The sequence below is a fragment of the Micropterus dolomieu genome, linkage group LG21, assembly GCF_021292245.1.
Source record: "Micropterus dolomieu isolate WLL.071019.BEF.003 ecotype Adirondacks linkage group LG21, ASM2129224v1, whole genome shotgun sequence".
Taxonomy (NCBI): domain Eukaryota; kingdom Metazoa; phylum Chordata; class Actinopteri; order Centrarchiformes; family Centrarchidae; genus Micropterus; species Micropterus dolomieu.
In genome coordinates this window covers 7024302-7041700 of record NC_060170.1, presented here as the reverse complement: position 1 = coordinate 7041700, position 17399 = coordinate 7024302, and the positions used below count along the sequence as shown (strand labels likewise).

At 42.8% G+C, this 17399-nt stretch overlaps 2 protein-coding genes across 2 annotated transcripts in view; one reads left to right on the top strand and one right to left on the bottom strand.

Moving 5' to 3' along the window:
* LOC123959800 (scavenger receptor cysteine-rich type 1 protein M160-like) overlaps positions 1-3493 on the bottom strand; it is a 7171-nt gene extending 3678 nt beyond the window's left edge. The window contains exons 1-3 of the mRNA XM_046034087.1: positions 3482-3493; positions 3112-3393; positions 1988-2269 (exon numbers count right to left, since the gene is read on the bottom strand). Coding sequence (XP_045890043.1) covers positions 1988-2269; positions 3112-3238 — 409 coding nt within the window. The 5' untranslated portion in view covers positions 3239-3393; positions 3482-3493. The remainder of the gene's footprint in view (positions 1-1987; positions 2270-3111; positions 3394-3481) is intronic.
* Positions 1-17399, top strand: part of LOC123960721 (natterin-3-like) — a 37670-nt gene that overhangs the window by 18592 nt on the left and 1679 nt on the right. The gene's annotated exons all lie outside the window — the stretch shown is intronic.

Sequence of the window (17399 nt, the reverse complement as noted above, 5' to 3'; positions counted from 1 at the left end):
CCCCCCCCCCCCCCCCCCCAGTAACCAGATCAGCTGTGCATGTTTATAGGTGATAGATATTTAATAGTCCTTTCGGAAATTCCAGGTGTATCATACAGCAATCAGACCAGACAGCTGCTTTACAAACTAAAACATCACCCGAGTGCTTTACAAGTTATACTACAGACTCGTGCAGACTACACGACTTTCAGTGCCGTTCAAACAACTTGCCATCATATGTCAGGGGGTCCCACACACTACTGGAGCTGACAACAGCTATGGCACCTGACGCCAGTTTCCAAACCACTTTTATCAAGAAAACGCACATGAAACGTGAAACAGGAAATGAGCGATCCTGCACACGAAAACAGCTTGTGTGTGTTATTATAAAGATGGCAATTATAAAAACAAAGAATCTGGGTGAAAGGATGGATCAGCACACGCAGGTAGCAGGGACTGTCTGAGCTACAGAGAGAGCTGCAGGTGCGTTAAAAGGTGCAGCTCCATGACACCCAGTTAACTCCTGACCGTGAGGTCACAACTCGCGGCCCAAAAAGGAGACCACAAACGCACGTGGTCACATTTTCAGCGGAGGACTGCAGCTTACTTTGGCTTCAACTCAACAATCAATCATGATTTCAGTTAAATGCTAAAGTTGCTGTTACGTGTCTGTGGTCCGCTGGTAGAACACTGGTGCTTTCTGATAAGGTGCCATCGTGCTGTTGCCGAGGGGACATAAGTTTCGTTTTACGGTGGACGGACGGTAACATTACAGAGTTGTTGTTTTCTTTAGCTTGAAATAATCCCAGACTTTGGACACTTTCTTCTTCGTCCCTCGCTGTTTTCTCTCTTCCTCCACTTTGCAAACAGCGCCATCATAATCACGTCATGTTCACAGCGTAAGCGCGATGTGCGACAGTAATGACTGTCCCTGTGAAACACTGTGCTGTATAGTTAAATGGACTAAACGAAGCATCGATTCAAAGAATTTGTGTCGAAGCATTTTATGAATCGATTTTAATCGATGAACCGTTTCAGCCTTAGTGACGAGCCTTCATTCATGCAGACATGTGTGAGAGACAGTCCGTGATCCGCGCCGCAACGGTGGGGTCATCTGGCGAGAAAGATAGGTAGAGTTGCGTATCATCTGCGTAGAAGTGGTAAGAGAAGCCATGCAATTGAATGATCTGCACCAGTGAGGTGGTGTAAACTGAGAAGAGGAGGGGCCCTGGCACTGAGACTTAGGGCCCCCCTCCCTAAACATTGTAGGAACACTCGGAGAGGTAGGATTCGAACCAAGGTGACACTACCAATAGTAATGTTCATATTCTGGACAAGGAGGACATTTGGTTTGAAATAGGAGTGAAAGAGGCCATCTACACCGGAGTGAAGAAACTGTCTCTCAACAGGGAGGAGGTTTGTGACACCACTTATTCCCCACTTACAATGCTGTCCTTCACCTCTTCCCGGGATAGTGAACAGACTTAACATTTTGCCTTGCGTGACTCCAACGACCCTAACATCTGTTGTTCCCACAGCCATGAGCACTAACAAACCAAGCGACATCCATCACCATGATAACGACACCACAGAGGTTAAATAACTGGCACTCCCGGTCAGTCAGAATTGAATAAGCCTCTATTATAAAAGGTAAAAAAAAGTATTTGAGTATCTTCAACCAGTTGCCCTTGATTTAAACTTCCTTGGAAAACCATGACCTGGATGACTGAGCACATTCAGATACCATGTGGGGTGAGACACTTGAGTGTTGACATTTGAACTGAAGAAGTCACACAAGCAGTTTCAACATTAGTACAATCTGCAAAGTCTTCTTTCAACAGCAATGATTAAGATACAAACATATTCACATCTGTAATGTTGCTGAGCAGACCTCTGAGTCTTAGCATTTCATACCAAATAAGGAGTTTAACTGAGAACATGACGCAGTACATTTATACCAAGAAACTGGGAAGATTACTGTCATAGAAAAAGTCACTGATGGTCCTACCTGCGCAGGTGATCTCCATGATGGAGGAAGAGGAACCTGATGACACACACTCCCTCAGAGCAGATCCAGACTCAACACAGTCAGAGCTGATCTCCCATGCAGATCTGTGTGAGGACTCATTCTTCATTCGTGTTGAAACAGCAGATCCACAGTCCAGCTCTCTACAGACTGCAGCTGCTGACTTCAGGATCCAGTTAGAGCCATAAACTGGTCTCCAGTCTCCTCGTTTCACCTCCAGTGTTCCTGCACAGCGGCTGGCTCCTCCCACCAATCTGACAGGTTCTGAACAGAAACAAGAGTGTTTCATTAAAACAGAGAGCATAATAGCTTAGCATGTTAGCCTGTTGCTGCATATAAGGTGGACTTCTGAATTTAGATTCATCCATCTCATTTCATCAGCTAGTATATGCCCCTTTTCATCGCAGGGGAAATTTCCAAACAGCAGCACACAGAGAAGTTGTTCATAGTGTAGTAAATATCTCACCTGTGGCAACGCGCCCTCCAGGGGAATGGCCATACAGCAGTTTGTCCTGCCAGGGCTCACATAGTAGATTCCTGTATCAGCCTTTGTATCTAATGAGGCTTAGGTTGGGTTTTTTTATCATCGTCACCCCACTGTACTAAGCTTGGTGTCAGGTCAGAGCCTGGATGCCAAATATCAATGCTCTACATGTTCTACTTACCGATACCATGAGAAGTGAGAGTCTTGCTGAGTGTTGACATTTGTATTAAAGAAGTCACGCAAGCAGTTTCAACATTAATAATTATTGTTGATCAGCAGACCTTACAGATTCTACTAAGATTGAAACATATCCACATCTGTAATGTTGCTGATCAGACCTCCGAGTCCAACAAATTCTCACTCCCGACTCATCACATGTTGACGCTTGGTCAAGGCCCTTTGCCGTCACCTTTTAACAACCTGGGAATCCCTTTTGCGTAATTTGACATTTAGGGCTTCGCAGTCAAGGTAGCGTCAATAAGTGACGACTCGGGGAGTAAGAACAGGTTGCCGAGTCTCAGCATTTCTTGCCAACTTCGGAGTTTAACTGAGAACATGACACAGTACATTTATACCAAGAAACTGGAAAGATTCCTGTCATAGATGTCACTGATGGTCCTACCTGCGCAGGTGATCTCAATGATTGAGGTAGAGGAACCTGATGACACACACTCCCTCAGGCCATATCCAGACTGAACACAGTCAGAGCTGATCTCCCATGCAGATCTGTGTAAGGACTCGTTCTTCATTCGTGTTGAAACAGCAGATCCACAGTCCAGCTCTCTACAGACTGCAGCTGCTGACTTCAGAATCCAGTTAGAGCCATAAACTGGTCTCCATTCTCCTCGTTTCACCTCCAGTGTTCCTGCACAGCGACTGGCTCCTCCCACCAACCTGACAGGTTCTGAACAGAAACAAGAGAGTCATCAGCAAAACAAAATGTTTCACTAGAACAGAAATGAACCAAGTCAAAGCTGCAGCTCCTCTTCTACCTGAGCAGGTGAGTCCAATAGCTTTTCCAGGTGAGCAGGTGTTTCTAGCTGAGCCTGAGCTTCTACAGTCCAGGAGAGCAGACTCATTACCTCCACACTGGAACTCTTTGGTCCACATCGGAGCCTCCACTTCTCCATAGAGCACCCCCTGGAGGACGGAAGGAGCCCCACAGCCAAGTTCCCTACAGACCACCTCTGCATCCTGCTGGTCAAAGTCAGCTTCACACACTGAGGACCACCTCTGGTTATACTGGTTAGACTGGTTAGACTTCACCTCCAGTCTGCCTGAACACAGACCAGTCCCATTCACCAGCCTGACAAAGACTGAGACAGAGAGAGTACATTCAGATCCTGACACAAGCCTTTAAGTATCAAAAAATATAGTACCATAAAGAATCACACTGTGGTAGACAGCAATGCATGATGAATAATATAAACAAGATCTACAGCCTCAAAAGGGGGTGGAGTACGGCAAACAGATCTGGAGGCTTGGTGAGCCAGTGTGTGTCTAGGATCCAGAATTAGGTTGAATGAAACAAAAGGTAAATTTTACTTGTAAAACACAGTTAAGTGTTAAGTTTATCAGTACTTTTACTTTGATACATCTGAATACACTCAACTTTTTATTTAATTTGTTGTCCATATTGCACATTCCATTCTTTCTCTATGAAACTTAAAGAAGCTGGTGATACGCTGATCCCAGGATCCCTGAGGCTCTTTATCAGGTAGTCACCCTATCACGATTCTTTTCACAGTAGATAATGAAGCAAAGAAAGTTCAGGTTAAACCTCTCCTGCGTGTACCTGTGTACCTCAACAATGCTTATAGCTCTATACCACATAAGATGGTGAAAACAGTTGTTTGTAGAATGGCTAATTGGGCCCAATTAGGACATTTTCACCTACGTGTGTCCTCACTGTTGTTGCCAGCGGTTTAGACATTAACGGCTGTGTGATGTATTTTGAGGGGACAGCAAATTTACACTGTTCTACAAGCTGCACGCTCACTACTTTACGCTGACGCTCACTACTTTACGCTGTTATACAAGCTGTGCGCTCACTACTTTACACTGTTATACAAGCTGCACGCTCACTACTTTACGCTGACGCTCACTACGCTGTTATACAAGCTGCACGCTCACTACTTTACACTGTTATACAAGCTGCACGCTCGCTACTTTACACTGTTATACAAGCTGCGCGCTCACTACTTTACGCTGACGCTCACTACTTTACGCTGTTATACAAGCTGCGCGCTCACTACTTTACGCTGTTACACAAGCTGCACGCTCGCTACTTTACACTGTTATACAAGCTGCGCGCTCACTACTTTACACTGTTCTACAAGCTGCACGCTCACTACTTTACGCTGTTTTACAAGCTGTACGCTCACTACTTTACGCTGTTCTACAAGCTGCACGCTCACTACTTTACGCTGTTCTACAAGCTGCACGCTCACTACTTTACGCTGTTCTACAAGCTGCACGCTCACTACTTTACGCTGTTCTACAAGCTGCACGCTCACTACTTTACGCTGACGCTCACTACTTTACGCTGTTATACAAGCTGCGCGCTCACTACTTTACACTGTTATACAAGCTGCACGCTCACTACTTTACGCTGACGCTCACTACTTTACGCTGTTATACAAGCTGCGCGCTCACTACTTTACACTGTTATACAAGCTGTACGCCCACTACTTTACATTGGAGTAACGTGTCATTTCTTCAGTGTTGATACATGAAAAGATAGAATCAAATATTTACAAACATGAGAGGGGCAGACTCACTTTTGTGAGTTTTGTAGTTTTGTTATTAAACATTTCTTGTTATTTATTTATCTATTTTTCAGAACATTCTTAACAAATGCTTTTAAAAGGTGGTGGGGACATGTCCCTAGCGTCCTCAGTGTAAATGACACCTGCTGGAAGAGCTAAAACCCAGGTGGAGGAACTGTGTCTCAGGACGGAAATAGGAATGTGGCAGCAGTAACATGGACATGATGGGGTCAAGGTACTGACAAAATCAGGACAAAATTGCTTTGTCCTGATCCAGTTGGTTTACAACATCTCTTCGTCCAACCCAGGATAATTTGGCAATATTAGGTAATTATTAGGACAATAATTAGGACAACATATAGTCAGTATTACTATATTACCTATACTGTATGTCGTTATTTGAAGGCCCTGGGGAGAAGCACTAATAGTGGCATCATGACGAGGAGCTAAGAGCAGTTGCAGAAACTATCTGCATAGTGATTTTTATTTATATTTATTATACATTGCTAGCGAAGATTGGGGATTGGTTTCGTCAAGGAAGGGAAGAAACTGCAGCACTGAAGACCCTCTAGTGGGCTTCTTGCCACAGCTCGGAACTGGTAGCTGAAGTTTGACCTACAGTAGAAAGAGAAGACCCCATTGCCAGACCACCCTCTTGTATCTTGAGATTGATTCTGATACCAGTGAATCAGTGTGGGGCTAACACCTATTGTGGTTTATTTATGATGGACTCTTTGCTCACCTAAGCTATTAGCACTGCTACAGAGATTGATAGTGAGGCTGCTGATGATGTCTGGCAGAATTGAGAAGTCCTCGATACTGTAAACGTGAATTTCATCGGGATTGGAGGCGATGAATGTCAGCTCATTCTCAGGAGCATCCTTCACACCTGAGAGTAAAATGTAGTGTTAATACTGTGCAGAAGAAAAAATTAGACACAAAAACAACAAAACTAACTCAACCCAGTCATCAAGATATCAATGCTTTTGTCTGCAGCATAAAACATTATTTTCACAATGTAGCATGTCTAAAAGTAGCTATGAATTTTAATAAATTGATGAGAATTAATACCCAATTATGAATTTTAATATTCAGGAAATATCATAAAAATCTTTCATTTCGCAGGGGCACCACCTGAGTTGTTATTGACCTAGAGTCTCCGGACCTCTAGGTAGCTTTTAATAATTATACAATTATTACTAGTGATCAGTTAGTTAATAATCGCTAAATTATCTTAAATCAATCAGTCTCATATCTAAAGGGTCAATTCTCTTGGCAGGGATGTGGAAATAGGCAACACACAGTTCTTGATTACAGTGAATGTATTAACTAACTAAAGCGATATAAGCGGGTGGTTAAATACATCAGGGCAATAAACAATGACTGAAGAATGAGAATGGAGGTTTGACTGTGGGAAGCATTTGACTCATACGGCAGAGGAGAACTAATGAAAGTAAGCTATGAGTTTAGGAGTTAAAAAGACAATATTAACATTACGGGACATTTCTGCTTGTCGACGGCCTGCTTTGGCCTGTTGCACGGGTCCCACGCTAGCTGCCTGATCCTTCCTAGGCTTTTTGCTAGGGATTCTCCGGGGTTCTCCGTGTCTGACTGAAGAAAAACCTCAAGGGTTGGCCGTCCTCCGTCTGGCAATTCGGCTGTTTTCAGGTTTCCTTCGTTGCCACTGGTGAGACCACGTGGCTTGGTCTGACCTCGGTGAAGTTGGCTCGACGAAAAAGCTTAAAATGGAACCTGGTCGTTCCTCAATTAGTCCAGTGTAACTTAACAGACTGATAACTTAAAACAAAAGAAAGAAAGAAAATAAAAGAAGTAAAGTTGCTGGAACTGAGGTAAAAATCGATGTCGCGGCACTTCGCGTGTGTAGCTTCAAGCGAGTAAAGGCTTCGTTGCACTGGTCAAATTCTTAGGCCGTGGCCGGGAGAGGCACGCTGGACACGTGCTGAAGAGTCCAGAAAGCAGAGCAGAAGGGAAGAGCACGAGGAGAAGAGCAGAGAGCGGGCAAAGTCGTGTGTCGCTCTTTTGTGGTCTGGGGCGTGATTCCCCCAGGGGGCGTTTCCGGTTTCCCGAGGGACTGCCTTTCTAAACTTTTAATGTCTATAAAAGAAAAGAAAATCTATTTGCGCGTATTATAATCAAATATTTTCCACAATCAAACCTCAATGGTCAAACGGTTGAACCGTTCTAAGTTAAACATTTGGTAACAGGAAACAATTGTCACATTATTGGTCACGATGTTAAATAATGAGTGACATTTATACATTAACGGCATTTCCGACGATGGTATGTAATACTTATTTCATCCACTTGGGGGAGCTCAGGTTACATTAGGAAAGCTTAGATTAATCCAAAACAATCTCTCCTTATGAAGTGGGGAATTTAGTTATTCAGCCTTAAATTCAAGCTGGCGATTAAGAGTATAGTATGACATTTTTATCATCATTTCTAAAGGAATTGTGTGAGAAAGTATTGTGAACAAGCATTGGTTACACATTAGATGAAGGAGTGTCCTTAATCTTGCTGAAAATTAAAACACTGCAAAAGTAACTTAATTCTTTTCAAAAATAATATCAATAACAGATAGCATCAACATGGTAACATAACTACTCAAACAGAGGCAAACGTAATCAAGTAACTAAAAGATTATTTAATTAAACAGTTAAGGCTTTGGGGTCTTTGGAGACTGCAGTCTTTGTTTACATAAAGTTCAGGCTGTTCTGGATTTTGTCACTTAGGCGTGAAGGAGTATCCCTTTGATGGGGTACTGAAACACAGAGCAAGGTCAGCCACCATTGGTATACATAAGCCAGTCAACTTTGTGTAATTACAAATTCATAATTACCCTACTTCTCTTTATACATCTATGATACTGGCCAACATTGCTATTACACATTGTGATGTGAGACTGGATTTACTATTTGGTTGGCAAAGTAGTAAAACGTTGGTTTTCTGATGCCTAAACTAAACCTTTGACAGACCATATTGACGGTTATGCATTTTTAATCCCATTCACAAGAATTCATAACTACTGTACATTACTGCTGACTCTTTTTAGCTGGACTTTTATCTATCTTCTGAGCAGATATCACTTTTAGTAAAATATTTATAAGTTTTTCTAATCTTGCAAAGACTTGAAACATGCTTGACTTAATTTTCACAACTTGAAAGGGTGGTGCCGGGGTTGTGATGGAACAGTGGATAAGACGCATGCCTTTGGTGCGAGAGACCCGGGTTCAATTCCCCCACTGTGACACATCCACCAATGTGTCCCTGAGCAAGACACCTAACCCCTCGTTGCTCCAGAGGTGTGCGACCTCTGACATAGCAATTATAAGTCGCTTTGGTATAAAAGCTTCAGCTAAATGTAAAGACTTTCACCTACTGTATATAAATAACAATGTATATTTTAAGAGGCTAGCTAACTTTTTGTTGTGACAAGCATGAAATAGCAGGTCACTTATTTGTGTGTGGTAGTATTGTAGTTTCAGAGCTTTTGAGAGCTCAGCCTTACTTTACAGATTTATATGAGGCTGCGCTGCCTTCTTACTATTCAAACAGAAAGTCAGTCACCAATAGCGTAGATCTCTATCCCAGCATCCTTCAGTTTCTTCGAGGGGAGCCGGAAGTCATCACTGGACTTTCCGTCAGTCAGCAAGACAGCAATTTTTTGGGAGTCTGCACGCATTCCCACATCGGGCTGGAAGTTGTTCTTCAGGGTGAAGTTAAGAGCCTTTCCTGTATGACAGAAATAAAGAGGCATCAGAAGGCAGAGGTACAAAGCTGGGGTGGGTAAAAACTCCATTCATCTTCTCACAGACTGTATGGTGACTGACAGTTGGATCACTTTAACAGCTGTGTCAGTAAATATCTGGTTCTTTGATGAAAAGTCAAAAGTAAAAGAAAAGAAGCCCGTGAGTATAAACAGTAAATGAAGGAAGTCAACTACAACTCCCAAGATGCATTTCAGTAAAAAAACATTCAATCACTGAGTTTCTGTTGAGTCACTTACATCATTGATTAACATTGTTAAAATAAAGTTGTATATCTTTATTCATGCTATTGTACAATAATAATAAATAACAATAATAAGATAAAACTATGGTAACAATATTATTATTACCATTTCATTTTTATGGTAACTCTACTATTATTGCAGATCTACAATAATAAACAATATAAACAAAACTGTTTTTTTTACAGCTTTTATCTGGCCTCTCTTTGCTGAAGATGCTTTGTCAATAATATTTTAATTACAGTTTTTTCAGTATCAATAAAGTGTTTTACATTCACACATTGCTCAACAGATATCATATATTATAAAGTAATCTTTAAATACTGTAGTGCCTGATGTGGACTGGACAACATGCTGTTAAATCACCTGTATTGGTGCTTCCTCCTCTGTATGGCATCGTGCGTATGGCCTTCAGCAGAGAGTACTTGGTCTGGTGGGTGTTCAGGTGCCACTCAGTGTGTGGATTACGACTGTACTGAACCAGACCTGCAGACAACACACAGCAATGTGCCTTATGTGCAGTGATTCTTCCTGTCTATGAGACACTATGGGCATGTTAACAATGGTACACATGAGGACTGTAACATTGTGCCGACCCATCGCAGCGGGGGGGGGTCACAGTGCACTCAGCCAAACCCAGGGCTACATGGTATGTAGATTGCTGCGCATAATGTGGACCCAATGTTTGCTTGCGCGCAGAAACATTTAGCCTTACAGCGTGTGCTGAGGTTAGCACAACAAGCTAATTGCCACGGTGGCGAGATGAAACGCCAGAGCTGCAAAACCTGCCTGCATCGGTTGAAAGATTTTAGTTTGGGGTGTATCAAACCTGCTCCGAACCGTGTTTCCTAACCTGGGGTATGATCCGAACAGGGACTTCTGTGTACCGTGACACCCTTGGTATGCATCAGAACTGCGGTTGTTACCAATGCGCTGTGTTGCCAAAAGTTTTAGGAGGCGCACAGTACGCAGAAGTCGCCCACTTTCTGCAATGTGAACAGCTACAGACTTCCAAATGTGCTGTGGCCTTAGCGGATTAGCTCAAGAACAGTGCATAGAGAGCTTCATGGAACGGGTCTCCACGGCCGAGCAGCTGCATCCAAGCCTGACATCACCAAGTGCCATGCAAAGCGTCGGATGCAGCGGTGTAAAGCACGCCGCCACTGGACACCAGAGCCGTGGAGACGTGTTCTCTGGAGTAACCACGCTTATCTATCTGGCAATCAGATGGACGAGTCTGGGTTTGGTTTTGGTTTCCAGGAGAATGGTTGTGGTGTGGGGTTGTTTTTCAGGGCTTGGCCCCTCAGTTCCAGTGAAAGAAACTGTTGATGCTTCAGCAGACCAAGACATTTAGGACAGTTTCATGCTCCCAACTTTGTGGAAACAGTTTGCGGACGGCCCCTTACTGTTCCAACATGACCGCGCACCAGAGCACAAAGCAGGTCCATAAAGACAGTCAAACTGGCTCATCCAGGCCAGTTTGGTGTGGAGAACTTGACTGGCCTGCACAGGGCCCCACAACTATCACTAATGCTAATTCATCTATAAATATCACTACTGCTGCTACACCTGTTCTGCTATTAACAGCTTGTACAACTCCTAGTGCATGCTTCTGTTGTCATGAAAAACACACAAAAGCTACACTATGTTGGCAAAATTTTTGGGTCACCTGCCTTTACATGCACATGAAGGTTAATGTCATCCAATTCCTGATCCATAGGGTTCAATGTGGATTTTGTACAGTTTCAACTCTTCTGGGAATTCTTGACCATTCGTCTAGAAGTGCATTTGTGAGGTCAGGCACAGATGTAGGATGAGACGGCCTGGCTCGCAGTCTCTGCTCTAATTCATCCCAAAGGTGTTCTGCTGGGTTGGGGTCTGGACGGGGGATTGGTGGTTGTCGAATCAGGAAGAGTAGAAGCACTTTAAAGCTGTTGAGAATTAGTTTTATAGTAAAAGTAGTAGCTAAAAGATCAGCAAGTTTACATTAAAATACTATTTATAGATTAATTTCCTTTATTGAGTAACTTTTAATGCTTTATTTTCTGCTACTTTTCACAATCCTGGAGAAATTCACACCCAGGTGTGAAGTCAGCCCATGGACCCAGCTTGCAGCTGTGATTGGTCAGTGTGACCTGTGATCCTTGGCGTTACTTCAGAAAAGCTGTCTCACAGAGAAGACCTGAAAAAGGCTGGGTCCTCTGCAACAGAACCACAGTTCTTCCTGCCTGGCCAATCCACGACAGACCTGCCAGATAACAACTAGCACGCCAAGAAACTTCTCTTCCTCCACAGGCTGGTAAAGTACCTGGACATCACAGAGCTTCATGCAGTTTAACAGAATAACGATGGTAAGCACAGGACTGTTAGCTTTTGTAAATGATGCAGGGAGATAACTTAAAGCTCCCGCCTCACTGAGCTGTTCTTGTCTGCAACACGTGTTCATGTTCGTGCAGAACAAACTGGGCAGATCACAGAAATAGACGCACACTCGACACACTCGCATGCTCTCCTTATCACACACACATCTTTGTCCTTTAGTTGAGTACATGTCAGGTTCCATCTCTTGTGTTTTGCTTTTGTTTATCAGTTAAATAAATGCTTGTGTATATACATGCTGTTTCTTTAACCTCACCAACCTCTTCTATGTGGAACCACAGAGCCTTCAACCTACCAGCTATTGATTGTAATTTTGTTACTTACTTGAATTATTTATCTGTTACAAATTGATAGTTAGTGTATCTTATGATACCAAATTAGGTAATTGGCTATTAAATAATAATAATAATAATAATAATAATAATCACATTATTTAATGTAACTATAGATGCCATTTAATTTATTTAAATGTGTTCACATTGCGGTGTGAAGATTTGAGATAATGGTACTAATAATAATAATAATACAAACTTAGGGTGCTTGTACTTCTCACATGTTGGCTCCCCTCTGGAGGAGTAACTAGTATAAATTAGTGTATTAGTATAATATTATAACTTTAAATAAAAAGTACAATGTTAGTATAATAATATTACATAAGTTACACTATATCTGGATAGTCTGCCTACAGAGAGTTTACAGGTTTTCTGTAGTACTATAAATCAAAAAATATTACCAATCTGGACTCGGTCTGGGCCGATGAAGAATTCATCGAGTGTTCTACTGACAAAGGACCGGATGATTGCAAAGTTTTGAAGGCCGATGCTCCAGGACCCATCCACCAACAGCACAATGTCAGCCTTGGCTGTGGTTTCACACCGAGCACCTGGAAGAAAACAGAGGATTGTGGGATACAATACACAAAAGACCAAACATAGAAGTAAGACTGACTGCCATGCTAGCGGCTCAGTGAGGCTGTGAGCTAAATCAGCATGCTAACATGAACATATTAAAAGCATGCTAGATGAAAAGTTCAGTCCTGGACACCATGTTCTGGTCTGATGGGGCGGTGATGGTGCAGTGGATAAGACGCATGCCTTTGGTGTGAGACCCGGGTTCGAATCCACTGTGAGACACAAATGTGTCCCTCAGCAAGAAGACACTTAACTCCTAGTTGACATGTATACAGCAATTGTAAGTTGCTTTGGATAAAAGCGTTAGCTAAATGAATAAAATGTAAAATGCTCGTTACCATCAGGCTCCTCCTAAAATGTTACCGGTCTGTTACAAAATAATCCAGCTCTGACTTTCAGCAGGAAACAGGATGTAAACTCAAAGTCAGACCCTTTGTTGACTTCATTTATCTTTACGTTCTCCGTTTACCTGTTGAGGTGTGATTTCTTTCAGCCTGGAGTCCTGAGGAGAAAGTCAGAAAACAAACATCAGTATAAAGCAGCATGCTGATTGGAGCAGAGCTCAGAGCTCATCTCAGTGAGAACACACACAGATTAGTGAATGGACTCACTCTGGAACCAGATTACTGCTGAAGCTGAAACCAACAGTTGGTCAAACTTGAGTTACAGACTGACTTTTTCCATTTAAGCCATGGATATTTATAATTTGAGTCTCACACTTTTTTCATTTTCACCACAGTGGCAGGAGCAGAATAGGAAGAGTGGTAGTATGTGTAGTAAAGAACTATCTGTGTAGTTTTAAAGGTTTAAATTAAATGTTTCCATCTAATTATAACACAGTAAACTTTTATATTACAGTATCTCACAAAGTGAGTCCACCCCACTGACACTCCAGTGTAAAGTAGTGAGTGTAAATCTGCTGTCCCCTCAAAATAACACATCACACAGCCATTAATGTCTAAACCGCTGGCAACAGAAGTGAGGACACCCAGAAATATATATATCCCTGTGTTTTGAATTTTTACATTGTTTTATTTAGGCATTTTAAATGTTCAGTATTTCCATACAATTGACCAACAGACCAACACAGCAGCCTTAAACCTCAATTCCCAGAATCACCATACCACTGCGTGTGTGTTTGAGTCGCAGTTTCCTCTTAACTTGTAGATTTTACATACAAAATATCAACTTCAGCAAAACTTTTTGGAGCTGAAGGAAAAAACAGAGTCTGAAAATGTTTCTATGAGTTTGAAAAATGGTCTCAGAAAAGTTACACCTGCACTTTGTTTAACTCTCGAGTTTTTGCTGTCCTCATTTTATCTTTTTTAAGTACAGGATGGCAGTAGTGTTTCTATCTTTGTCTTAATCTGTTTCAATTTTTTATTGACATTTATTTGATTCTGTTTTTATTCATTTTTCTATATACTGTACATTATATTGCTTTTATGTCCTCAACTACTGATTGTTGCTGTTCATTGTTCATCAGCATGTGCCTGTGAGCTCGGGTTAGTTTGAAGTTAAAGTCATCTTAACTCACAGAAGAGCATCAAAATTACAATCCTAGATTAAACGATATTGGAAAAGGCTAAAATCAAACAGAGAACAAAAAGTATTAACAGAAGTATGAAGAATACAATAATGACCTGGGTAAAGTTACAAATTAAAACTATATTCAAACCAACTTTGAAAAGCTGGGCATGTAAAGGGCTGATCTGATGTAATCAGTTACAGATGGAAATATAAAGCAGCACCAGAGCGAGACTAAAAACTGGCACACGTGTGGCAGGCCATCAAACACGTCACTTCAAAACCAGGAGCCACCATCGTCTCTGGACCTAAACAGTCTGTCCAGTATGAACGACTACGGATGAACTGCTGTGAGAAACTGGTTCTGAAGACCATTAAGAACAACATCCCAGCCAGCCTGGACCATGCTGGTGAAGAAAGCTTAGAAACTGGGGACACTGAAAAAGAAAATTCCTGTGTTGAGTTCTTGTCCGCTTCTACAGAGGAGCAGCAGAAAGCAGCCTGACTGGAAACATCACTAAGATGGGACGTGCACGGCCTAGGACCGGAGGGCTCAAACTGCTCAGAAGATCATTGGTACCCATCTCCAGAGCATCAGGGATATCGGTGAGGTGTCTGCAGAGCCCAAAGGACACTAAAGGACAGAACCCACCCAGCCACAGCCTGTTCACCCTGCTGCATGCTGGGAAGAGATCTAGAAGTTTCTGCTGCCGCACCTCCAGACTGCAGAGCAGCTTTTGCCCCCAAGCTGTCAGACTCTTAAACTCTAATTCATCCTCAGCACTGCTCCATTTTTTTATCCAAGCAAATCACCCTGAGGTTACCAGTATTTGGCAAATATGTGAGGAGGAAGCCGCTAATCACACCAGAATATTCTTCCTGTCAGTTTTAGCAGGAATTCTGGACCAAAAAATGAAACATTTCCCCTCTGATGGCCCTAATATGCCATCGTATTCAGTATTTTTACACTGAGGTTTTGCACCTTTTGCACCCAACATTCATCATTCCAGCAGAGTCCTACCTGAGCTCCACAGCAACAGCAGCACCAGCAGCAGGTGATCCATGTCCAGGTAGACCGCCTGTCGCTTCTCGTCTGTCGTCTCTTCTTCTGCTGATAAAACATTCTGTTTCCTCTTCTTCTCTTATCTCATCATCAGCCAACGGATGAGCAGCTTCTCAGAACTGAAGCCACGAATAAACCACAGGTTAAAGGGACAGTGGCCAGATTGCGATATTGCTGATGAGACATCTTTAGGTCACTTGTGCACGAACACACAGAACAACAGATACACAGATAAACACACATACAGACACATTTGCTTTATCATGAAAGGAGGACACGCCACCACCACAGCCTCAGACCCTAATGCAGAGTCAGCAGGCTCAATTAATTATTGTTAAATATTTTGAATGAGCAAATAAATTAGTTTTAAGCATTTTGATTTGTAGGTTATACAGTATGTGTTTTTGCGCCGTCCAGCTGTAAGACACGAGTTCAGCGCCGGCTGCTTGTAACCCCTCCCTCTGTGTCGTTATGTTGATCCAATCGACATGTGAGCTTTAAAGTTTGGCTGCGTCCCTGAAATATCTTCTTGCTAATCATCATTAAAGGACAGGTTAAGTTTATAAAATGAGTGGCTTGCAAAAAGGCTGTAAAGAGTTCACTGAACAGTTTCTATATATTTATATACTGTAAATAATTTAAGGTGTCAGACACTAGAGGATCAGTTCCTACAGTTCATCCTCAGGGGGAAATGAAGCTCCGAACTACATTTCACCGATCAGCTGTTTCATTCTGGACCAAAGTGGAGCACCGACACACGGAACCACGTCACCATCCCTGCAGCCACAACATGGGGGAACCGGATCTTTAAGGGTTAAGTTGGAGCAAATGTTTGTTGTTTTCCAGGAAGCGTCTCAAACAGCGACTTCCGATTAATAAAAGATAAAACGAGTTGTGCAACAGGCGCTCCTCCATGTGTGGCAACACATACTGTGAGGTTGCCTCGGTAACAGAAGTGTTGAGAGCTGGGCATTGTGGATCTAATATGATGCCAGCTGCTCCAGAACCAGAACCAGAACCAGAACGGACCTCAAGGAGGATCTCCGACCCTCAGACCATCTGCAGCTTCATCAGCTCGCCCTCTGCCGGGGCGGGAGAAATGTCGAGGACCAACTGGATTTTATCCTCCTGTCAGTGTTTATTTCATTCAAGAAAAATACACACTCACCTAAAGGATTATTAGGAACACCATACTAATACTGTGTTTGACCCCCTTTCGCCTTCAGAACTGCCTTAATTCTACGTGGCATTGATTCAACAAGGTGCTGAAAGCATTCTTTAGAAATGTTGGCCCATATTGATGGATAGCATCTTGCAGTTGATGGAGATTTGTGGGATGCGCATCCAGGGCACGAAGCTCCCGTTCCACCACATCCCAAAGATGCTCTATTGGGTTGAGATCTGGTGACTGTGGGGGCCATTTTAGTACAGTGAACTCATTGTCATGTTTGAAATGATTGGAGCTTTGTGACATGGTGCATTATCCTGCTGGAAGTAGCCATCAGAGGATGGGTACATGGTGGCCATAAAGGGATGGACATGGTCAGAAACAATGCTCAGGTAGGCCGTGGCATTTAAACGATGCCCAATTGGCACTAAGGGGCCAAAATTGTGCCAAGAAAACATCCCCCACACCATTACACCACCACCAGCAGCCTGCACAGTGGTAACAAGGCATGATGGATCCATGTTCTCATTCTGTTTACGCCAAATTCTGACTCTACCATCTGAATGTCTCAACAGAAATCGAGACTCATCAGACCAGGCAACATTTTTCCAGTCTTCAACTGTCCAATTTTGGCGAGCTCTTGCAAATTGTAGCCTCTTTTTCCTATTTGTAGTGGAGATGAGTGGTACCCGGTGGGGTCTTCTGCTGTTGTAGCCCATCCGCCTCAAGGTCGTGCGTGTTGTGGCTTCACAAATGCTTTGCTGCATACCTTGGTTGTAACGAGCGGTTATTTCAGTCAAAGTTGCTCTTCTATCGGCTTGAATCAGTCGGCCCGTTCTCCTCTGACCTCTAGCATCAACGATGCTAGATCCCTTTCACGCCATTCTTTGTAAACCCTAGAAATGGTTGTGCGTGAAAATCCCAGTAACTGAGCAGATTGTGAAATACTCAGACCGGCCCGTCTGGCACCAACAACCGTGCCGCGCTCAAAATTGCTTAAATCACCTTTCTTTCCCATTCTGACATTCAGTTTGGAGTTCAGGAGATTGTCTTGACCAGGACCA